Genomic DNA, 25,000 nt, shown 5'->3' with positions numbered 1-25,000 from the left:
ATTCAGGCCTACATGCATAAAAAAAAAACAAGACCAATAGTCTAACAACGGTGTAGCCACATTTGGATGTTGAGTTGGGGAACTGCTATCCACATGTCATGTGACCAGATCCTCAGCTCTGACTGGTGGAGGTTTGTGAGGTACACACATATACATACGCCAGACAGACAGACAAACGCTGCTCCAGACGGCATTGCCCTACGGGCTGTTCCGTAAAAAATATAGCTACCGAACCACGTGACCTATGACATCAATTTTTTTTGTCGACCAATTTATCCCTCGATCACGCTCAAGAAATTTCATACTGATCGGATCAAGCGTTCTACTTGTCGATTTATTACGTCATAATGAAGGCACCTATGACATCATCATTATGTTATTCCACATGGGCCACCTTAAAAATTTTTCCATTGAACGGTTTTGGAGATATAGAGTTGCAACGTTTTTCGGTTTTTCCAAGATGGCGCCCATACCACGTGACCTATTACGTCATAAGTATCATTGAAAAATTATACAGGAGGAGGCACTCCTATGGTGAAAATTTCGTGCCCATCAGACCAACAGTTGCTGAGAAAACGAATTTTAAAGGGAATAAACCCGCAAAATTCCGGCGGAAGGGATATTCATACGGACGGACAAATGCTGTTGCAGATGGCATTGTCCTACAGCCTACGCCGCAAAAACGTCCCATGTTCGAATGTGGATTCTCAGAGAATGATTATTGAAGTCATATATTCAGATTATATGTGTTTTGTATGCAAGATCGAGGCTCGTGTAAGAGCTAGCATTGATCACAAAAAGACAAACTGACACATAAAACACATGATAAAGGGAGCGGGAGAACAAGATGGAGAGCAGGGACATCGGGAGATCCGTGGGAGGGAGAGGGCTTGGGGGGAGGAGGCATGGGGAGGGGGGGAGGAGGCATGGGGAGGGGGGGGGGGGGATGGGAGAGGTATAAAACACATTGGACACTGCGAGGACTTCCAGGAAAGAAGTTGGTATTTCAAAAGTGATTCTGGGGTGAATTAGCAGGGGGTAGAAAAGATCAAGGTTTTGGATGGGGGTAAGATAAGAGATGGTGGTGAACAGCTGTTTTAAAGACCTGGAGGGAGGCGTGGGATTGAAGAGAGTGAGGGAGTTTGTTCCAGAGGCGGGAGAAAAGAGGAGTGAAGGTGAGCAGAGAGTCTTGATTTTGGCAGTTTAATCACAAGAGGGGTTGCTGGCAGAACTTGTGCTTGTGCAGATCTTGTACGACCTGAAGCAGATGTTGTGCAGATCTTGTGCTTGTGCAGATCTTGTACGACCTGAAGCAGATGTTGTGCAGATCTTGTGCTTGTGCAGATCTTGTACGACCTGTAGCAGATGTTGTGCAGATCTTGTACGACCTGTAGCAGATGTTGTGCAGATGTTGTGCTTGTGCAGATCTTGTACAACCTGTAGCAGATGTTGTGCTTGTGTAGATCTTGTGTAAAGGGAATGATAAAAAAGGGAGGAAAATTGTGATGATTCGTTAGGGGGAACGAGGAGCAAAGATATGGTATATTACTAGTTGGGCATTATTGCAGACTGCAAGCAGGTACTTGGTTGCAACCTACATGCATCATGCATCACACACGCATCACACACGCATCACACACACACACACACACACACACACACACACACACACACACACACACACACACACACACACACACACACACACACACACACACACACACACACACACACACACACACACACACACACACACACACACACACACACACACACACACACACACACACACACACACACACACACACACACACACACACACACGTTGTCTCGCCTGAGTTTGAATCTCGGCCCAAATATAAACTGTCATCCCGGTGTTTCACAGGCATGGTGATTCATCAATACGTGTGCCGTCCCTTAGATGGACGTTAAACTGGAGTCCCGTCTACCTGTTTAGTTGGTTTATGTTAAAGATGCCACGATGCCCTCACGAGGAGTATGTGAGCTATCGCTGGCAACCTGAACAAATTGCAAATTCCTGCTCTAACTACTGCTGGGAGAGGGATGGCCAACCACCCAGCATGATGCTGGCCTCAAAACTGCTTCAGCAGAACCAACGCTCTGTAACAGAGGGTACGGTGCATCGGATCGGAATTGAAGAATTTGTGATTCGAATGATCTTTTTATTTAAAAGTTTACAGCTACAGTAATTTTGAATGTAAATAAAGCAAAAGTTATCAAATAAGAGGTGGAAGCATGTTAGCGTTGTCTAGCGACCAGTTCGAGTGTACGCTACATTGTCTTTGGCCATGTGCCCTCCCATGAGCAGAGCGAGGCTGCACCGGCCCACTTTTCTTTATGGATATTTTAGTTCATGGACACTTTCCAACGGTTTTGTTATATTTCTTGGGATGTTGGCTTCGAGTTACATCAGTCTGCAAATTTTCAGCTTTCTATCCCACCTAAAATGTACTAAACGCCTGGTATTGGCTTCGCGGTTTGGGTGCTGGCTTGGGATCCTAGGATCCTGAGTTCGAATCCCAGTCGATCGCTGAATTAACGCCAGGGGGGTTGACTCAGCCTGTCAACCTTCCGAGGTCGGCAAATTGAGTACCAGTTCACTGGTAATTCCCTGTGTCGCAAGAGGCGACTAACAGGGTTGGCGGCAGGAAGGGCATCCGGCCATAAAACATTGCTTCAAAAAGGGAACCAAGGTGCCCCAAAAAGGCCAACCCCTGATCTGCAGAGAATAAATGGCCTCTAAAGGTGGTTCTAGAATGTACTAAATATTTATATCAGTGAGTGAGTGAGGGTGGGAGGAAATACAAGGCTACAATAAAAGAGGTGATGCATAGAACATCCTCAAGGAGAACCAGGAATGTTGAAAACTTCATTCAATTTACAAATGGAGTATGTAAATGATCCTTAAAATGAGAACTCGTCAGATCACACAAGTTGAAAAGTTTACACGATATCCATTAAAAGGTAACAAATGTTCCAACATCCCTCTGCCTTTTACCAGGACCATTTACTATTCGACAAACCTGTCTCACCGCTACTCATAGCAGCAGGAATGGCACGAGACTGGCCGGATGCTCGTGGAATCTGGTAGGTACTTATCCATTGGCAGCAATTTTTACCATCTTGTTAAAAACAGATTGAAATGTGGATTCTTCTGGCTCCTCATGTAAGTCACGTGGGGGTGAAGACGGGCATATATGGGAGCGTACTCATCGGAGATGTTCCCAAATGTGGATGTGGCTTTGGTGGCCATGGAAGTCCGAATCTTAACTAGATTCTCACTTCCATGGCGGGCTGACAGGAAGGCCTAGAGGTATGCACACTTGCCTCCGAGATGTCCAGCCTGGGTTCAAATACCGACCCAGGTGTTAAACTGTCATGCAGGTGTTTCCAACAGACGGGACACCTAATCATTGTGTGTTCCTTCCCTCAGATGGACGTCAAACGGGCATCCCGTCTGCCAGCATTCATTCGTGGACGTTAAAGGTCCCATGGTGTCCTTCGCACAGAGTAGGCGAGCACCATGAACAAATTACTAATCCTGGCCTAACTAGCAGAGGATACTGCATCAGTGTCACAGCCGCACCCTCCGCCAATGATGCTTCCCCACAGCTTTGTGCTCTATTTGAACAAAGAAGACTTCCATGGCCACTACCCTGATGTCTCTCATCACATTGTCATGGCTGAATGTTAGGATTGCGCAAGTAGAAAGGGAAGCATGGGCCTTCTTTTAAATGTTCAACATTATGCATACCTGTGAGAGTGTTCGGGTTTACTATGGCTCCTGGAATCCCTGATTGTATGGCTTTGCGGATTCTCGCTTAGTCCTTTTTTGAACCGCACAGATTTTTCTCTTGATTAACAGTTGATCGTACAAAATGGCGGACTACATATCATGAGCAAACACCAGGTGCTTGAACTTGAACCTGGGCCTTTGCAATGACGATGATGTATTGCAGATTGAGCTTGTGCCACCCTCCTCCAGGCATAATCACCAAAAGACATTCGTGGTGTGGGTGAACGAAGAGGATCACATTCGCCTGATATCGATGGAGAAAGGGGGAAACATGCGGAAAGTATTCGAAAGTTTCTGCCATGGCCTGAAAGAGGTAGGCCCTACCGGCAACCGGGCATTAAGGTAGCACGTGTCGCTAAACCCTGGCTTCCTGGTTTGAGAGGGAAATACTAAAAAGACCGACCCAGGCCAGAAAGGAATGGACGAATTGCACGTAAAAGCGGTTCAGGACGTCCACGAACCCAATAAGACGGAATGCCATGTGATGCCAATCAAACCGATTCACATGATTAACCAATTTCAGGTCGAGCGTTTGATCCACAAGCAAGGAAAGGAGTTCATGTGGGACTCACATCTCGGGTACATCCTCACGTGTCCGTCAAACCTGGGTACGGGCCTGCGAGCCAGTGTTCACATCCGCCTACCACATCTAAGCAAGGTTTGTCTCACGTCATATACTTTTACATGTACTGATATAAATTGTCACCAACAATTGGTTGTTGACGCAAGCAGAGGCAAGGATAGAATAAGTGGCACTTCTCACAAGCAAAGGTGATATAATTTAAACAAAGGCCTACCTAAAGGATAATCCTAACCCTAACCCTAATTAGGAACAACCATGCAAGGAAGTTGTGATGCCAGAGTCATTGCAAGATTTAAATGTTTAAGGTAAAGTTAAATGGGGAAACATTCAAATCATAAACCCACCAAATCAAAATATACCTAATGATGATGATGATGATGGTGAGTCATCATTTTGTAAAAAAATCTCTTCCCTTCGTCCCTCAGTAAGCATTGTGAAATGGTTGTATAGGTAAAAATGGGTGATGAGCAGGTGAGCAGGCACCCATGAAGAGAAAAACCTGCACAGAGAAGCAATTAAAGTGGTAGAGGTGTGCGCTATCCCTCTCCCAGTCTCTATTCCTAAGAGCATCGTTGGATGCAGGTGCAGTCAATGCAACGTCAAGTCTGATGCACGTAGGTGCAGCAGACTGGCCAGGTCGTCGGTATGATGACTGATGCTCTTGATGTTCAAAGTGGACACAGCTGTCTGCAGATTCTGCACAGTGATGCCCAAAATTGGTGCCACCACTGACTTTCATGGGCACATTTATCTGTGATGTAGTGCTGCCCAGGCTGACCTACAGGTGCGGTTTGACATTTGTGTCTTCATATCCTTAGCCTAAAGAGGCTTCCCCCACAAGGCAGTAGGGATCCGTTACCCCAGACAAGGGGCCCATACCAGGTACTGTGAGCCGGAGCCAGCTGAGTCCGGGACTCATGTAGAGCAGCGACGTCACTCCCTGAGATAGCTGAAAAAGAGCTAGCAGCCACCCAAGCTACCCTGAACATATACTTAATATGTCCAACCTCACTCAACATAGGGATTAGTAATTCTCATCAGTTAACGGGAAATGCAAGTTGGAGATTCAAGATGACACAGGTTTTGGAGAGACATGCAAATGTATCAAGGTCTGTGTAATTATCGAGCCGAAATCTCGGCTCTCTGCTCACCTTCACTCTTTCATTCCTCTTTTCTCCCGCCTCTGGAACAAACTCCCTCACTCCCTTCAATCCCACTCCTCCCTCCAGGTCTTTAAAACAGCTGTTCACCACCATCTCTTATCTTCCCCCATCCAAAACCTTGATCTTTTCTACCCCCGCTAATTCACCCCAGATCCACCTTGTTTGAAATTCCAACTTCTTTCCTGGAAGTCCTGGCAGTGTCCATATGTTTTATACCTCTCCCACCGGCCCCTTCCCATGCCCCCCCCCCCCCAAAGCCCTCGCCCTCTCTCAGATCTCTCGATGTCTCCATGTCTCTCGGTCCCTGCTCTCAAATGTTGTGTTTGTGTCCTTCCCCCTCTCTCCCCATCTTGTCTACCGCTCCCGATGTTATTTGTTTTGTGTGTCTGTTTGTCTTTCTGTGTGATTAATGTTCGCTCTTTCACGAGCCTCGATCTTGTATACAAAAAAACAAAAAAACAAAATCTCTTATCTTCCCCCATCCAAAACCTTGATCTTTTCTACCCCCACTAATTCACCCCAGATCCACCTTGTTTGAAATTCCAACTTCTTTCCTGGAAGTCTTGGCAGTGTCCATATGTTTTATACCTCTCCCACCCCCCCTCCCCCCCCCTTCCCATGCCTTCCCCCCAAAGCCCTCTCCCTCCCACAGTTCTCTCGATGTCTCCATGTCTCTCGGTCCCTGCTCTCAAATGTTGTGTTTGTGTCCTTCCCCCTCTCTCCCCATCTTGTCTACCGCTCCCGATGTTATTTGTTTTGTGTGTCTGTTTGTCTTTCTGTGTGATTAATGTTCGCTCTTTCACGAGCCTCGATCTTGTATACAAAAAAAAAAAAAAAAAAAAAAAAAAAAAAAAAAAAAAAAAAAGAAAGAAAGGCAAATGGCATTTCTAAGCGACTGCAGTAGCAACAACATTCCCCAGGAAATGTTACCTCTCTTATTTTTGTACACAGACATGTCGGTTCTTGGAGGAAGTACACAACACAGGGCAGCAGGTCTCAGACTGACAGAGGGATCAAAGGGGAACAGGGATACAAAGGCATTGCACATAGAACAGGAAGGAATGGAGGTGAGCGTTTAGCTTACAATTGGCGAGGGTAACCAGGTATGAGATTCTGGAAAAACGTCCGTGACCAATATGGGCTGCAACGAGATGGAGGGACGAGAAGGGCGAAAGGCTGGAAGTGAGGCGATAGAACACCCACAGTCCACTGACGTGTCTGCAGTGGGCGAGACGCAGATCTTGGAGGATCCCAACAGCCCAGACCTGCAGGGGATCAGGATGGGAGGCAGATGCATCAGACCAGAGTCGGGAAGCATACTCAAGGATACTTCGTATGAAGGTCTTTATGCTATATCTGTGGAGAATACCGACACACATGCATCATGCGTTAAACAAGAACTTTGAAATATATATCGTCATGTCCAAGCTGTCCGTTAACACAGACTACTGGATGGATGGGCCGAACAGCTTTTAGCTCTCTTGGACTGCGTCGAACAATGGCAGATTTTCACGCACATGGGATGGGAAAATACAGGAAGAGACACGAGGCTCTTATTCTAATATTAACGGGTATATTTCCCAAAAACAAACTAGGGCAAGAATGACCCGACGGAGGTACGACGGCGGGGTAATGAAGGGAAGAAAACGTGGAATGCAATCAATGCAATAGATAAATAGTTATTTACAAGAGAATGGAAATAACTCTAAAGGCGCCACACACTGAACTCAAGCACAGAAAAGGGGGAACAGGGAAAAGGGAAAGGGGAAACGAGCAACTGGGTGGGCTTTCGCTCTGTTGTGGAGCCAAAGATGGCAAGCAGTCACGAACAGGCAGGGACGACCAAGACGAGCAGGCGATGAAGCACCAGGGAGGCAAGATGACGACCCCCCCCCCCCCCCTTCCCATGCCACCCCACCCCAAGCCCCCTCCCTCCCACAGATCTCCCGATGTCCCTGTTCTCTACTGTTGTACTTGTGTACTCCCCTCTCTCACCCCATCTTGTCTTCCGCTCCCTTGATCATGTGTTTTTTGTGTCAGTTTGTTTTAATGTGATTAATGTTGGCTCTTACACGAGCTTTGATCTTGTACACAAAAAAAAACAAAAACAAAAAACTGGTGAGCAGGAAGACAAAGCAGGCACATGCGAGAATGCAGGAACACGGGCCTGAACAAACTCTGGCACTCGCTCTATCCTGGAGGCTAATTATTTTTCTCAGGAGTTCCAAAACTACACTCCACACCAAACAAGCCACAGTCTCTGCCATCTCGCGAGAGTCCGAGCAACCCCACCTCTTGCGAGGCGACCAAAGCTCCTTCTCTAAATTGAGGAGTGGGGGAGGGGGGCAGGGAAGGGGGTTAGTTTAAATGTATTAATTCGTGTTCTCTATATTCTCATAATAAAGGCTTGTTGAAAATTTGATAACAAAAGCTCAAATTGTAAAGTAAAGTATCTCAAAATCGCAAACAAGTATCTCAAAACGCAAGCTGACAAAATAATTAAATAAACATGGAAGCGATTTAAATACCCCAGGCGTATCGATCTGTGCGGCGGACAGGCCCATTTGTACATACGGTGAAGGTAAAAGGGCAAATTATTGGGGAGGGGCAGCTTGGGGGCCGGGAAATTGCCATTAACGCCTCCAGCCCCCCCCACCCCCCACCATAAATATTTTGGGGGGAACACATCCCTCCCCAGGATCGCTGCCCTGTCAGGAGGCTATACATATGATTGCATCAACCTTAAACCCTAACTCTCAATTACAACGCACAACCCTCCATATGTTGCACATTTAAACAGACAATCCTTGAGCTACATTTCCCTGCTTATTACATCGAGATTGGCTTCCTACCCGTACACGGACCATACTAATCTATACATTATTAAATGTAATAAAGTAATCTGTACCCCCTCCCCACAAATGTCATAATACACATTATGGACAGTATATATAAACTTTTTAAAAATCATCGATGTATAAGCCTCCTGAGCCGGGGACCAATGTAAATGAAATTGAAAATTGCATCGCAATGCAGCAAATAATGCTATTTTAAAAATGGACCAATTAGGAGAACAAATTTAAATATTCAAATTCAACCAGTTTGTGGCTGGCCGCAGAGGCCTGCTTTGCTAGTCAGTCACAAAGTGATCCAAAGTCACCACGTGATTCAAGCAAAGACCATGAAACGACACAACATTAAAAAGTTTTCAAATGGTAATATCGCTACACCTCCTTCATATCCCAACTCGGCAATCACCAATTGTGGCCTAATAGTAAGAAAACCAGCCTGGCAAGCTTCAACCTTTTCAGATCTCCTCCCCACCCTCTCCCCCCAATGCATTCGCCTTTACATTAAGAAACACCGTAATTGCTCCCGTTTTAGGAAAACATTTTGAGCCTATTATTTCCGACACAGACATTACAGAAAATACAGACTTGGCATTTAATATGGAATATTTTTTTTGTGGGGGTGAACTTACTTTTCAAGATGACTTAGAACCAAAAGTTCATTGGAATTATGTTGAAATTATTCTAGATTTTGTTAATGTGACCTTTAAAAGAAACAAAAAGCACATTTGACATTTCAAAGCAAATAAATTGATCCTTGAAAGTGATGTAACTGATATCGAACTCAATTCACGGACAGTACTGCGTTAAACTTCTTTGCATTTTCCAGAAGTATGTCTTTATTTTGCACATTAGGCAAAAAATTTTTTTTAACAAAAACAAAAGTTAAATTATGACTGGGATTACGGACAGTAAAATTACAGTTCAGTACTTCGTGTATCCCCCACGAGCATTCAGGAGAGCACGTATACGTCGAGGCACGCTGTTCACGAGATTTGCCAAGGCTTGGACAGGAATCACTTGCCATGCAGTTACAATAGCCTGCTGCAATTCACACACAGAGGCAGGCTGCTGGTCCAAGTTGTCGATTTGACGCGTTAATTCTGCCCACAAGTTCTCTATCGGATTCATATCCGGGGACATGGCAGGCCACTCCATATGCTCTACACCACGGTCAGCAAGAAAGTGTTGGATCATGCGAGCACGATGAGGCAGTGCATTGTCATCTTGGAAGACAAAGTTTCCTCGAAAGGCTGCACGAGCAAATGGAAGCAATGTTTCTTCCAGAATGGCCCTGTGCTTGAAGTGGTTCAGGTTTCCATTCAGAACAACCAGGTCAGTTTTGCCCCATGCATGAAAAGCAGCCCAAACGGTCACCCCACCACCTCCAGCTTGGACTCTTGGCACTATACGATCTTCGTTGTAGGCTTCATGCACTTGTCTGCGCACTCGGACGCGGCCATATTGACGATAGACCAGAAATCTAGACTTGTCACTGAAGATCACGTGATTCCAGTGTCCTGGCTGCCATTGACGGTGCTCTCTGGCCCACTGCAATCGGCGCTGGCGGTGTTGTCTGGTCAGACGTGGCTTTCTCAGGGGACGCCTGGCACGAGAGCCTGCTTGAACCAGTCGTTGGTTGACTAGCCTTCTGGATACACGCACATTTGTCAGTTGCTGCCACTCAGCCCTAAGCCGATTAGCTGACTTGGTACGGCCATTGCGGACTAACCGGTGCACCTGGCGATCATCCCTCCTTGTGGTTCTGCGTGGACGTCCTGGCCTCGGTATTGGAGTAGAGACACCCCTCTGAGCATTTCGTTTCAGGATCTTTGACACCTGACTTTGAGTGATGCCATACTGCCGAGCAATAGCACGCTGTTTCATGCCGGAATTTCGTAAAGCCACCACTAAATGACAAACAGCATTGTCGAGTTGACGGACCATCTCCAGGGGAAGCGGCAATAACTTTTGTAGACGTGCAGCAGTTGTTTTCCACTAATACAGAACGCAACAACCCTTATATACCCGATTGTGAAGCCAATCGGCAAATGTACATGTCCGTACATTTTGTCACGCCACCTGTGATATAATCCTGTTATTGACTTCTTGCTGCGACAGACAATTAGTGGCATGGTTCTTTTCACAAAGAAATCACCGAAGCGTAAAAGAAACTCACCAGATTGATATACTGAGTTCAGAAAGTAAACCCAAGTCAAGAAAAAAAAAAATTCTATATTAAATGCCAAGTCTGTAGTTTCGAGAAATCCATCTTTCAAAGTGAAATACATTTTATCCTTCAAACACAAGAAATACTCTACACTTGACATAATGACGACTCTTCTGCCATATTGCCCAATTCCATCCAATTTGAGCCCCCATTTCGCGGATCCGCACCCCCGGCCAGACTCGATGAGAGACGGCCAGACAAACCGATTTCTCTTGTCTGCAGCAAGAAGAGTGCTCACACAGTCGAGTGACATCCATGGGAAGGAGCTGTTTTACCTGTGGGTCAAAGCTGTTCAAATAACACCTTTGTCCATCTTTTGGCTTCATCCTGATATCTGTTGTTGGGCAGTTACAAATAAGGCAACATCTGAAATCTTGATTATTTATTTTCTTTGCACATGACGATAGAATGACGTCAAAGAGCAGCGTTACGGGTTTTCTGAGGGTCCCTAAACTCGTCAGCATGACTCTCCATCTCAAAACACTGCTTCCTCCAGGCCGATTTCATTTGAGCCCTCCAAACTTCACTCATTGTATCGTCACAGAATCTGAAAACATAAACAACTACAACAGTACTCTGGAGAGCGCATACCTCCGCCAGGCTGAACAGTTTACATTTTGTATTCCACCGATAGGCCGGATATGGATTCAGACATGAACCAAAATCTACCCGCTTGTTCTTGTCGCCAAACCAACTCATCCACCAAGTTTTGTCATAATTCGTCCACAACTTTTTGAATCATGCTATGTATCGTTACCTCCACCACCAAAGGTGGATGGAGGTTATGTTTTCACCCCTGTCTGTCTGTGAACAAGATATCTCAAAAAGTTGTGGACAGATTCGGACGAAATTTGGCAGAGATTGTATGTGACACCGACGAAATGATTATATTTTGGTGAAGATCCGGATTCGGATCCGGCTACGAGAATATTTTAAGTGATTCTTCACCATTGGTAGATCGGGCCAAAAACTATACATAGCAGGATATCTCAAAAAGTTGTGGACGGATTTGGACGAAACTTGGTGGACACGTTGTGTGTCTGACAAGGACGATTCGATTTTGGTGAAGACCTGGATACGGATATTATAATTATTTAATTTTAAGTCATTCTTAACCATTTTTTTTTTTTGGTATACAAGATCGAGGCTCGTGAAAGAGCTAACATTAATCACACAAAAAGTCAAACCGACACAAAACAAGGGGAGCGGCAGACAAAACAAGGGGAGCGGCAGACAAAACAAGGGGAGCGGCAGACAAGATGGGGAGAGAGGGGGAAGGTCACAAACACAACATTTGAGAGCAGGGACATCGAGAGAACCGAGGGAGGCAGAGGGCTTTGGGGGAGGTGGGAGAGGTATAAAACATATGGACACTCCAAGTACTTCCAGGAAAGAAGTTGGAATTTCAAAAAAGTGTATCTGGGGTGAATTAGCGGGGGTAGAAAAGATCAAGGTTTTGGATGGGGGGAGATAAGAGATGGTGGAGAACAGCTGTTTTAAATACCTGGAGGGTGGAGTGGGATTGAAGAGAGTGAGGGAGTTTGTTCCAGAGGCGGGAAAAAAGAGGAATGAAGGAGTGAAGGTGAGCAGAGAGTCTTGATTTTGGCAGTTTAACTATGAGAGGGTTGCTCGCAGATCTTGTGCGACCTGTAGGAATATTTGGGGGACAGAGCACAGAGAGAGCTGGGGGAGCAAGGCCGGAGAGGAGTCGGTAGAAGACAGAAAGACCACCAACTTGTCTGCGATGAGTGAGTGAAAGGCCCTCGGAGGTAGCTTCATCACGGGAGATTCCAATGATTCTGAAAGCTTTGGTTTCAACAGCGTGAAGACGAGCTAGGTGTGAGGCAGGAGCACCGGCCCAGAGGGGAGAACATTATTCCATTGAGCTGCGGATGAAAGCCTTGTACGTGGTGAGGAGTTCAGGTGTGCCAAGGAAGGACTTCGCACGACGGAGGATGCCCAGTCGGCAACTGGCTTTGGAGGCCAGCTTGGAAATGTGGTTTTCCCAGGAAAGATCATGGCAGATCGTTTGAGATCGGGCGAGCATGGACTATTCAAATGGACCAAAGTTCTTCCATACATATATAAATACATACATATATATATATACATATATATTGTTGCAGTTTTGAGTTTTGTACAGTCAGTATAGTAAAGGTTAAAATTTCCCCCTCATAGTTAGTCACACAAGCAACATGTAGCCTCGCGATAGTGTAGTTATTTCTTAGTATTTGTGAGCTTAGTCCTTTTCCTATGTTAGTTCTGTGTTGAGTAGAGTCAGGAGAATAGGTCCTATTTCTACCGACTTTCCAGCCTCCCTAGCCTCATGCCCCTTTGCATTGACTTTGGTTCATTTTGGGCGAATTAACATGAGGCAGGCCTCGGAGGGTCGGAGCGGAGCCGAATGAGGGGCGACAGAGGAGCTGACGGTAAGCACGAGCCGCCATTCAGGGCTCAGAGGTTGTGGCAGCAGCACTGTGTCACAGAGCGTGGTTGGAAGGTTCGAGAGGGTTCAAGAGGGTTCAAGAAGGTTCGCGGCATATCTATATAACCCATCGCGCAAAGCCCCCAGGAGGACTAGTGTGGGAGGACTCACTGATGAGGACTCGTTGAACAGAGGACTAGCGTGGGAGAACTCACTGATGAGGACTCGTTGAACAGAGGACTAACGTGGGAGGACTGGCTGATGAACTGAAGGACTGATGAGAGGACTCGTTGATGAGCAGGAATTGAGAGATACGCGAGTGCAGGAAAACGCGCATGAACCGGAATACGCGCTATTATAAAGTGACGCTCAATTGAGCTGGAGGCCGAGCCGCATACAGTGCATTAAGTCACGCGAGTGATAACGGCTGTGTAACCGCCAGCCGTGCTGAGAGACGCGTATTTTCCGTTCTACCTCATCGGCTGCCTTTTGTTCGGGAGACGCACTACGAGGACCCTTCCACCGCCTGCTTGCCATCTTCGCGGGACGTGCTGGGACCGTGGAGAGCCGGACGGGGCCGTTCCTGGATGCGTTTGGCCAGAACATTGACCTGCCTGCAATTCCCTGTGTGAGTGTTATGGGCCCGAGTCTGGGAAGTAAGATCAGACTGACTAAGTGATGCTCTGTGTCTCTGCGTCCACCGATCACTGTATATACGTGTGGGAATCATAATTAAACCTGTGTTCTTCCTTTTCCATTCGATCGTTCCTGTGATTTCCTCATTGGCTAAGCGTGGTACGAATAGAACCGCTCGAATCGGGTTCCACGACTAAAACTGCACGGACCACGTGGTACTCAATCCGCTCGGTGTACCCAGATCACACGTGGCTCGTGTGAGGCTTGCTTCGCTTCCGTGGCGGCGCAAGGATTTAGGTACGAGCGAGACTTGGTCCCGAAACCCTACCTTGCGTTTTGTCCGGAAGAGGCGTTTCAAGTCTCTCGGTTCCGCCAAGCCCAGAAAGAACAAGGGGATTAATCCCCCCTTTGGTAAGGGGAAGCAGGGTGGTGGGGAAGCAGAGTGGTGGAGAACCGTAACAATATTATACATATATACGTATACGGGAATTATACAATATTATACATACATATATATATATATATACATATACACAGTTACGTGAAAAACGAAGTACACCCCATGTAAAGTTTTGACTTTTTCAACATATTTCACCATACAGCTATTTGATCTTCATTTCAACAATATTGATAGATAAAGGTGATATAATATAACAAATATCATGAAACATTTACATTTTGTAGTCCCATCCCTCTCTGTACCCACCGTAAAATCCTGTTCTTCTGCTCTTTCACTCCCTCTCTCTGTTCTCTTCACCCTCTCTTTTGCTCAAGGTCATCTGCCATTTGCTTGGAAATCAGCCAACATCACCGCTTTGCACAAAAAAGGTGCAAAAACAGATCCTAGCAACGACAGACCAATCAGCCTTCTCCCAATTATCAGCAAAGTCATGCAATCCATCATTGCTTCAGATATGAAATCTTTCCTCTTCTCCAATGGCTTGATCTCTGATCATCAATTTGGTTTCAGACCTGGTCACTCGACTCTGGACATGCTGCTTCTGCTTTCTCAACAATGGATGGAGGTCCTCAATGCCAAACAGGAAATTAGAGCTGTCTCCCTTGACATATCACGTGCCTTCGATACGGTCTGGCACCCCGCTCTGCTCACCAAACTCTCCTCCTTTGGTATCCATGGAAATCTCCACGCATGGCTGGCGGACTTCCTCTCCAGTCGTAGTCAACGTGTGGCCCTGAATGGGTTTCTCTCATCTCCTCTTCCTGTTCAGGCTGGAGTTCCCCAAGGCAGTGTTCTGGGCCCTGTGCTTTTTCTGGTCTTCATCAATGATCTCTCTGACTCTCTTGAAAATCCTCTCTATCTCTTTGCTGATGACTCTACTCTCTGTCACTCCATTCCTCATCCCTCAGATCAGCAGTCTGCAGCCTCCTCACTCTCTGCAGACCTGGACAAAATCACAGACTGGGCAAACAAGTGGAACATGTCTTTCAATCCTGACAAATCTCACACTCTTACGATGTCTCTCCGAAAAGACCGACTGGACAACCCTCCCATCCACTTTCTGAATAATCCTCTCCAAGAAGTTCTGTCACTCAAGCTTTTGGGTCTCACTATCTGCCATGATCTTTCCTGGGAAAACCACATTTCAAATCTGGCCTCCAAAGTCAGTCGCCGACTGGGCATCCTCCGTCGTGTGAAGTCCTTCCTTGGCACACCTGAGCTCCTCACCACATGCAAGGCTTTCATCGGCAGCTCAATGGAATACTGCTCTCCCCTCTGGGCTGGTGCTCCTGCCTCACACCGAGCTCGTCTTCACACTGTTGAAACCAAAGCATTCAGAATCATTGGAATCTCCCGCGATGAAGCCAACTCCAAGGGCCTTTCACTCACTCGCCGCAGGCAGGTTGGTGGTCTTTCCGTCTTCTACCGACTCCTCTCTGGCCTTGCCCCTCCAGCTCTCTCTGGGCTCTGTCCCCCAAATATTCCTACAGGTCGCACAAGATCTGCCTGCAACCCTCTTATTGTTAAACTGCCAAAATCAAGACTCTCTGCTCACCTTCACTCCTTCATTCCTCTTTTCTTCCACCTCTGGAACAAACTCCCTCACTCTATTCAATCCCACTCCACCCTCCAGGTCTTTAAAACAAATGTTCACCACCATCTCTTATCTTCGCCCATCCAAAACCTTGATCTTTTCTACCTCCGCTAATTTCACCCCAAATCCACTTTTTTGAAATACCAACTTCTATCTGGGAAGTCCTTGGTGTCCTTGTGCTTTATACTTCTCCCACCTCCCCTCCACCCCCTTCCCACGCCTCCTCCCCCCAAGCCCTCTCCCTCCCACACCTCCCTGCTCTCAAATGTTATGTTTGTGTGCTTCCCCTTCTCTCCCCATCTTGTCTTCCGCTCCCTCTTTTTATATATTTTGTTAGTCTGGTTGATTTGTTTGTGAAATAAATGTTAGCTCTTTCACGAGCCTCGATTCAGCATCCAAAAAAAAAAAAATTGTATAATTTAAATAAACATAAATGCAAATTTCGCATGTGGAAAAAGTAAGTACACCCTTGGCTCTAATAGGTGGTATTGCCCCCTTTGGCAGAAACAACCTCAAGTAGGCGTTTCCTATAACTGTCTACCAGTCTGGCATCGACTGGGAGAAATTTTTGCCCACTCCTCCATGCAGAATTCTTTCAGCTGTGCGATGTTTGAGGGGTTTCTTGCATGCACAGCTCGTTTCAAATCCCCCCAAAACATCTCGATGGGATTTAGATCCGGGCTTTGACTTGGCCATTCCAGAACCCTCCTTTTCTTTCTTCTCAGCCATTCCTTGGTGGATTTACTGGTATGTTTAGGGTCATTGTCATGTTGCAAGGTCCACCTTCGGTTGAGCTTCAACTTTCTGACAGATGGCTTCACATTATCCGCAAGCAAAGCACCCTCTGGTACAATGAAGAATTCATAATGGATTCTATGATGGTGAGCTGCCCAGGCCCTGATGCAGCAAAGCTGCCCCAAACCACAATATTTCCACCACCATGCTTTACAGTTGGTATCAGGTTCTTGTGGTCAAATGCTGTCTTTGGTTTTCACCAAACATGTCTTCTGGTACTGTGGCCAAATAGCTCTGCCTTTGACTCATCTGTCCAGAGCACATTGTTCCAGAAGTGCTGGTCTTTGCCTAGGTGTTCATTGGCAAACTTTAGTCTTGCCCTGATTATATTTCTGGACAGCAAAGGTTTCCTCCTGGCATACCTCCCATGTAGATCAAATTTGTGCAGCCTCTTTCTAATGGTAGACTCGTGCTCTTTGACATAAACAGTGGCAAGAGCTACCTGTAGGTCCCGTGATGACATTCTGGGGTTCTTAGAGACTTCTTTCAGCATCTTGCGGTCTGCTCTCGGGCTGAACTTGCTGGGGCGGCCTGGCCTGAACAAGTTGGCAGTTGTTTGGAATCTTCTCCACTTGTAGATGATCTTCCGGATAGTCGAATGATTGATTTCAAATTGTTTGGAGATCTTTTTAAATCCCTTCCCAGACTCGTAGGCATCTATAACCTTCTTTCTGAAGGCCTCGGAGAGCTCTTTTGATCTCGGCATGGTGACGCCGCACACTTCACCAACAAAGAGCAAACCAAACTAAATGTCTGAGGTTTAAATAAGACAGGTTCCTCCAAGATCCTCTCTAACGATGTTCTAATCATTTGCACCTGATTCTAATTTTAGGTATTTGAAGTAGTGATAAATGTAGGGGTGTACTTACTTTTTCCACTTGCGAAATTTGCATTTATGTTTATTTAAATTATACAATGGACGACAAAATGTAAATGTTTCATGATATTTGTTATATTATATCACCTTTATCTGTCAATATTGTTGAAATGAAGATCAAATAGCTGTACGTTGCTGTAGATAGATCTGTAAATAGCTGTAAATAGATCAAATAGCTGTTGAAATACGTTGAAAAAGTCAAAACTTTACATGGGGTGTACTTACTTTTTCACGTGACTATATATATATATATATATATATATATATATATATATATATATATATATATATATATATATATATATATATATATATATATATATATATATATATCTATATATCTATATATATATATATATATATATATATACATACATATATATATATACATACATATATATATACATATATATATACATATATATATACATATTGTTGCGAATATGGAATTTGGCCTCCATATCCGCTTGTAAATATTCCCCTATTTCCCCAATACTCCCCAACTATCCCCAATCCCCCATTCCCTAGTCCCATTGTCTGTAAACAACAATCAGTAGAGCCGACCTTCCCCTTTTTCCCCCATTAAATGTCGTGCCCAGGTCCACCGCATCACACGTAGACAACTTTCGGACATCTTGCTAGTTATTCTTAGTCTATGTCAGTTAAGGACTCGTTTCCATTAATTATGACTCTTCGTTGCACCAGAATGTGATTATATGGCACCAGTAGTGAGTTTAGGACCTTTCCCATACCTCCTTCCATCTTCTTCCCCAAACAACAACAACAACAACAACTACAACTACAACTACAATTACAACTACAACAACAATTACAACAACAACGACGCTCCGGACCATGCGCTCCACGGGGTTACCACGAAGGGGCTCCTTGTCAGCTCCTCGTCAAGGGCGGAGCCGGTAACCCCCCCGCACGCACCCAATGAGAAGCAACGTGCCGATTCCACGAGGCGGAGCTAACGAGCCGAGGGCGTGTCACTCCCCGCCGGATATACGCGGCCACGTAGCGGACGTGACGTCAGATGCGCCCCCAGCCTGGAGAGAGAAGTTGCCACGTACGAGCGCTGAATACCTCCCCGCATCTCTGGACCGGACCGAGTCGATTCTGACCTTTGAGCCCAGGTGCACCTGGAGCCATCGCTACCTGCCTTTCCTAGCCATCCATCCCCGTGTGAGTCAGCCTTTTGTCCCGTTTATCTGTCGTCTGTTGGGGTTAATATAAGATTGTGTCTAAGTGCTTGTCTTTCTATGCTGTACCTCTCGTCCCTGTAATCTGACCTTCCGAACGAATATAATCTCCTCCGGAGGTCTTGAGAACCGTATCCATGGTGTCGTGTCATTTTAATCCCAGCCGTGTGTCCTTTTCCTTTATTGCCTTTATTGACCTAGCGTAGCGCGATTAGTCAACGTTCGAGTATAATCGGGTAACTTGTGCAGACGTGGTCATACCAAAACCGCTCGGTAAATAACATCTAAGCCACGTCTGTAACAATATATATATACATATATATATACATATATATATACATATATATATACATATATATTGTTGCGAATATGGAATTTGACCTCCATATCCGCTTGTAAATATTCCCCTATCTTCTCCGATACTCCCCAACTCTCCCCTTACCCCATTCCCTAGTCCCATTGTCTGTAAACAACACCCATTAGAGCCGATCTTCCCCTTCATTCCCCCATTAAATGTCGTGCCCAGGTCCCCCGCACCACACGTAGACAATTATAGGACATCTTGCTAGTTATTCTTAATCTATGTCAGTTAAGGACTTGTTTCCATTAATTATGACTCTTCGTTGCACCAGAATGTGATGATATGGCACCAGTAGGAGTTTAGGACCTTCCCATACCTCCCCGCATCTCTTCCCATCATCTCAAGCTCCAACAACAACCACAACAACAGCGGCTTTGCGTCCTCACTCCGGCTCGGTTGGCCGCCATTGAACATGTGCTCGACGGGGTTACCCAGAAGGGGGCTCCCTGTCGGCCCCTCGTCAAGGGCGGAGCCGGTAACCCCCGCACCCAATGAGAAGCCATGGGCCGATGCCATATGGGGCGGAGCTAACGAGCGAGGGCGTGACTCCCCGCCGGATATACGCGGCCCCGCGCCGGACGTGACGTGAGATGCGCCCCGAACCTCGGAAGGAAAAGACGCCACCCTCCCGAGCGCTGAGCGACCTCCCCAGCTTGAGACCAAAGTCGCGACCCACAAGCGCTGTGATACCTTCACGCATCTCTGGACACCACCGTACGTGATCCTGCCCTGAGCACAGGTGCACCTGGAGCGATCGCTACCCGCTTTCCTGGCCATCAAACCCCGTGTGAGTGAGCCTTGTCCCGCGTTTACCTGTCGTCTGTCCGGGGATAATATAAGTGTGTTTAAGTGCCCACCTTCCTATGTTTCCCTCTTGTCCCTGTAATCTAAACCTTCCGCAATTGTAATAACAACCTTTGAGAACCGTATCCCTGGTGTCGTATTGTGTGATTGTAATCCAGCCGGGTGTCTTCTTTTTCTTATTGAGCCAGCATAGCGCGATTAGTCAACCCCGGGTGCAATCGGGGTAACTTGTACGGATACGGCGGCCATCCCGCTCGGCCCACCATACCATCAAAGTCGTATCTGTAACAATTGGTGTCGGGAGTGAGATTCGAGGCCCGACCAAATTTTGAAGGAAAAAAAAAAAAAAACGAATAGAGGAAAAAAAAAAATTTGGTCAAAATTTGGAGCGGCCGAAATTTGTTTTGTTTTACGAAACTCGAATTTTGCAAGTCGCGCTATGGCGGATCAAGACGGCTGGGGTCCGGTAAAGGAGAGTGAGGTAGGGTCGATCCAGGACCAAAATGAGGGACAGGAGGAGAGCGAAGCAGTGAGGGCGGCAGGTTCGCAAAATAGCGCCGTCACGCACGAAGAAGCGGGCGCGCAAAATGGCGCCTCGCTGATCACCGCGCCAGCGACCGTGGCAGCGCCCCCGATGGATTGGGGCCTTTTTTTTATACAAATGAAGGCCCTTATGGCCCAGAATAGTGAGCGATTGGAGGGCCGGATGGATGCTCAGGGTGAGCGATTGGAGGGCCAAATGGGGGTAATGAGGGACGAAGCGAGGGGTACCAGTGAGAAGTTAGACAATAATTTTGAGGGGTTAGACAACGGGATAAAAGAAGTGAAAAATGGGTTAACGGGGGTAGAAAACAGAATGGCCGCTCAAGAGAATCAAATGGAAGGGATGCAAAAGGGGTTAGAGGGGGTAGAAAATAGAATGGCTGCCCAGGAGAATCAGATAGAGGGAGTGAAAAATGGGTTAGAGGGGTTAGAAAACAGTATGGAAGGCAAATTGAGGGACATGAGGGACCAAGCGGAAAGGGAAGTTAAACAAATGGAGCAGCAGATAGAGGGGGTCAGAGTGGGGGTAGAAACCAAACTGGATGCTCACAGGGAGGAAATGGAGCAGATGAGGGTGGCATCTGGGCAGGAGATGCAAGTGATGGGAGAGGAGATCAGAAGAGGAGTGAGTGAGGAGGTCGGAGGAGTGCGCGAGGAGGTGAGGCACTGTGAGGAGCACATGGAAAAGGAGGTGAGAAAGGGGACTGTAAAGTTACAAGGGGGCATAGAGGACCTGACGCAGGAGGTGGAGCAGCTGACGGTGGGACAGACGGAGTTAGTGGAGCAGGTTCAAAGGAACACTGCGGTATTAGGAGGTTTAAAGGCGACACAGAAAGAACTAAAAGATGACTTGATAGCGACAAAGAGGGAATGTCAGATGGTACGTGAGGGACTGACAACGAGGTTGGACGAGGTGATAGAGGTAATGGAGACGAAGGACCGGCAGGTGAGGACGCACCTGGAAACGGTCAAGGTAGCCTTAGAGGATGAGCTTGAGGAGACGTACCGGGGAATAAAAGAGGTGAGGCACAAATTAGAAGAAGTGGAAGAAGGGGTGAGCGAAATTAAGAAGCGACGGAGAGGGGATAACAAAGAGATAAAAGAGGAGATAAAAGAATTGGTCCAAAGTCTGTGTTTGGATCGTGATGTGCTCATTAACCGGATGAGGGATTCGCAGGTGATGGAGGAGAAGCGAAGAGGAAGAGGACCCGGTGTAAGTGGTGACCAATATGGTCGTGCGTATGATGCGCCAGGGGATTTAATAAGCTTGGGGGTCGAGATAGACCCGGGTGTTCGTGAGAGGCCGTTGGTGAAGTGTGCGACAGGTCTGGTGTGCGAAAAAGGAGGTGTGCAAGAAAGTCCGACTCTGGGGTGTGTGAGGAAAAAGTGCGTGCCAAGGAGTAGTGAGGGTGCTGGCGAGAGTGAGTCGGTCGTAGCGCGTGTGCAAGGGAGCACATGGAAGCGCGGTGTGGTAAGTGTTACAGAGGGTGTGACGGGAGAGTGTGCGCGAGAAAGGTGTGTGACGGACAGGTGCATGAGGAAAGAGTGCGCTGTCAGAAGTAGGGAAGAGTGTCCACCTGTGGTGAGTGTTACAGAGGGTGTAACGGGAGAGTGTGCGCGAGAAAGGTGTGTGACGGACAGGTGCATGGGGAAAGAGTGCGCTGTCAAAGGCAAGGAAGAATGCACACCTGTGGTGAGTGTTACAGAGGGTGTAACGGGAGAGTGTGCGCGAGAAAGGTGTGTAACGGACAGGTGCATGGGGAAAGAGTGCGCTGTCAAGAGTAAGGGTGAGTGCGCTGTCAGGAATGGAGGTGAAAGTAGTGAGAGTGACATGGAGCGTGAGTTAGTTGTGACAGGTGAGCGAGGATGTACACCTGGGATGGAAGGATGCACACCTGGAATGGTAGAGCGTGAGTGGGAATGCACGCTGGAGTTGGTGGTGAGGCACGTGGTTGGGTGTGCGAATGAGGGCACACCTGTGATTGTCACAGAGGAGGTGACCGAGGAGGGGGCGCGAAGCGGTGTATTGGTGAGGTGTGCGACCAACGAATGTGTGCCAAAGTGTTCGGTGGTCAGGTGTGTGACCAAGGCTGTGAGTGGAATGGGTGTACCTGGGTGCGTAAGGAAAGGTAGCATGGGCACGGCTGGATGTGTGAGCAAGGAACGGGCTGCGGGGTGTAAGCGTCCAGGTGAAGCATCGACGTTAGATGGGGTAGAGTTGAGAACGACTTATAGCCGAATCGGGCCCTCGGTGCGTGCTGGGCCTCGCTTTGAACGGCCGCGTCCGTGCTCCACTAGGGGGAGCGGGCAGCCCGATAGGAAGGGTCGTTATGGCGACCACGTCTTGTTGAGACGTGCCGGCAGGTCGAGATCGGGACATTGGATGGCTCCGCGCCGAGGTGATGCGTGGGATCTCGGCCCGGGTAAGCCCCCGTCCCTGCACCGAGTGCCGGACGCATTCAGCCGCTGGCACAAAACAACCAGCATCCATTGCTTGGCTTTACGAAGCCGGGCTTTGGACAGGGATTGGCGCACCGAAAGGTATTAGTGAGTCGACTGGGTGATGAGGTTAGTGTTTTGGACCCAAAATTAGAGAAAAACAAAATTTGATGATTGGCAAAGGATTGGCAGTAGTGATTGGCAGATGATGGGCAGTGATTGGCCAAATTTTTGATTTGTTGAAATTTGATGTGCAAAATTGGTAGTGAGAGACCCCCGATGTGGTGGGATGGCATCCCTGCCACCCTTCCCATGGGGGGGGGGGCAAATGCGCAATAGCTTATGGGGTGTATGGCAGTGGAAACTAGCCCGGGTGGGTTAGGATATGGTGTGTAGGGATCTAGCGAAGATGACCTTAGGTAACGTTAAGTTTAGTTAGTGACTGATACCTGTAGTGGGGACGCAGGCAGATTAGTGTGGATTATAATGACGAGGGAGCGCAATAGTTTAAAGGGACGACTGGGAAGCGCAAGTTTCAGAAGGGAGTAGTTAGCTGAGATGATGCCGTGTTTGTGAGAATTGAACAGGTGTGATTGCACAGGGGTGCAACTGGACAGGTGTGTGGAGCAGTGTATGAGTAGTGAGTGTGTGGATCAGCGCGAATGCGCTTGGGGAGAGAAGGGTGCAGGTGGCACCAGGTGTGAGAGCACAGGTGTGCAGGTACAGGTGTGTGGAGAGAGTTGGAGTGAGTGGTACGGAGTGGTGTGCATGGTGCGAAGGTGTGGATGGGGGAAGAGTGGACCCCTTTCACGAGCACCCGGGGCGGGTAGTGTAAGTGTTAGGTAGAGGGTGCAGGTAAATTGTGGTTGGATATTGGCATTTGTGGTGCGGTTGCAGAATGGTGTTGTGAATGGGTGCATTAGTGTTGTGGAAATGGCTGGGCGTGTAGCCTGTTAGTGTGTGTAGTTGGTTGGGCACTCCACCACTGTGAGGATGTCGGCCAGGTGAGGCCGCAGGTGGGCTCTGGGAGCCGGTAGTTGTGAGCGGGTGCCTGAGGATCCCGGGTGTGGATCGGGCAGCCCAGTGCCAGAGAGGGCACGGAGTGGGGAGAGAGCCAGAGGGCCTTCCCCAGGTAGTTAGGTTAGGGTGAGGAGCAGGTAAGCTCGGAGGCAACTGCAGTGGTGGAGGTGTGCAGGTGGGTAGACCCACTGGGAGAGGTACACGCCGCAGCCCAGAAATTGTGCGAGGGCACCGGGAGATGAATCGGGGGAGTGAGACCCCAAATTGAAGAGCACCACAGTTTGGCCAATGGGAATTGGTTTTTAGAACCCATAGCGTAAGAGGGCCAATGGTTTGGCCGGAGAAAGACCCCGGGTAGTGTAAAGTTGTTAAAGTCATTTAGGAAATAGTTAGGATTGATGAACCTGTCGCACCATACGCAGCCACTTACCTGTGGTGATGATGATGACTCCACACCTGTGTTTTCTTTGTTTTGTGCAGGAAATGAGAATTGCTGTTGGATTTGTGAGACGCATCACGACGTGGATGAGACATTGGGGTGATTCCATCTCTCCCTCCCTAGGAGGGACTGATGATGAATTGGTAATGGCAAATTTTGATGTTGAGTTGAAAATGGCAAATTTTGATGAGAGTTGAAAATGGCAAATTTGATTGGTTAGGAGGGAGAGAAGACAAATTTGGTTTATGGGAGGAACGGGGAAGACAGTAGGGATGTTTGTTGATTTGTAAAATAGATGTTTATGGGTAGTGTTGAGTTTTGTGGATACAGTAAGGGGTAAGGGAGGGGCCATGTAGGTTACCTGGTGGGGGGGGCGTACGATAGGAACGTACCTGTCTCACCTGGTTCCCATGTGCCCCCAGTGTGCATCACCTTACATTGCGTGCACTTTTGCGCCCTTACCACCTTACTCACTTGTTTCTTCTGTTGTCTCCCACCTCCGAGGATCTGGCTTTGGGGTAGAGAGAGAGGAGAGAGAGGTGCTGGCGACGCAGTTGTGGGCCTGCACTTTCGCTGTTCGCTGCCTGGATCGGTACACCATATGGACCGCAATGTTTGTGGCCACCCACAATGGACCGCAGTTCGTTTGCGGCCAAGCACCACCCGGGGATGGACCTATGGATCAACGTGGCACCTATGCCATACAGGTGAACCACTAATAGTTAATACCACCAAGTGCACCACAAGAAGAGCAAGAGAC

The 25,000-nt window shown here is 47.5% G+C and overlaps 1 protein-coding gene across 1 annotated transcript in view; it reads left to right on the top strand.

The window, feature by feature from the left end:
• LOC137415316 (creatine kinase U-type, mitochondrial-like) overlaps positions 1-25,000 on the top strand; it is a 44,631-nt gene that overhangs the window by 5,477 nt on the left and 14,154 nt on the right. Inside the window, exons 5-7 of the mRNA XM_068100902.2 lie at positions 3,023-3,108; positions 4,007-4,130; positions 4,341-4,475. Of these exons, the coding sequence (XP_067957003.2) occupies positions 3,023-3,108; positions 4,007-4,130; positions 4,341-4,475 (345 nt within the window). The remainder of the gene's footprint in view (positions 1-3,022; positions 3,109-4,006; positions 4,131-4,340; positions 4,476-25,000) is intronic.

This window comes from Myxine glutinosa, chromosome 11 (assembly GCF_964187855.1).
Source record: "Myxine glutinosa chromosome 11, kmMyxGlut1.1, whole genome shotgun sequence".
NCBI classification, from domain to species: Eukaryota; Metazoa; Chordata; class Myxini; order Myxiniformes; family Myxinidae; genus Myxine; species Myxine glutinosa.
This window is presented reverse-complemented; position numbering and strand designations above follow the sequence as displayed.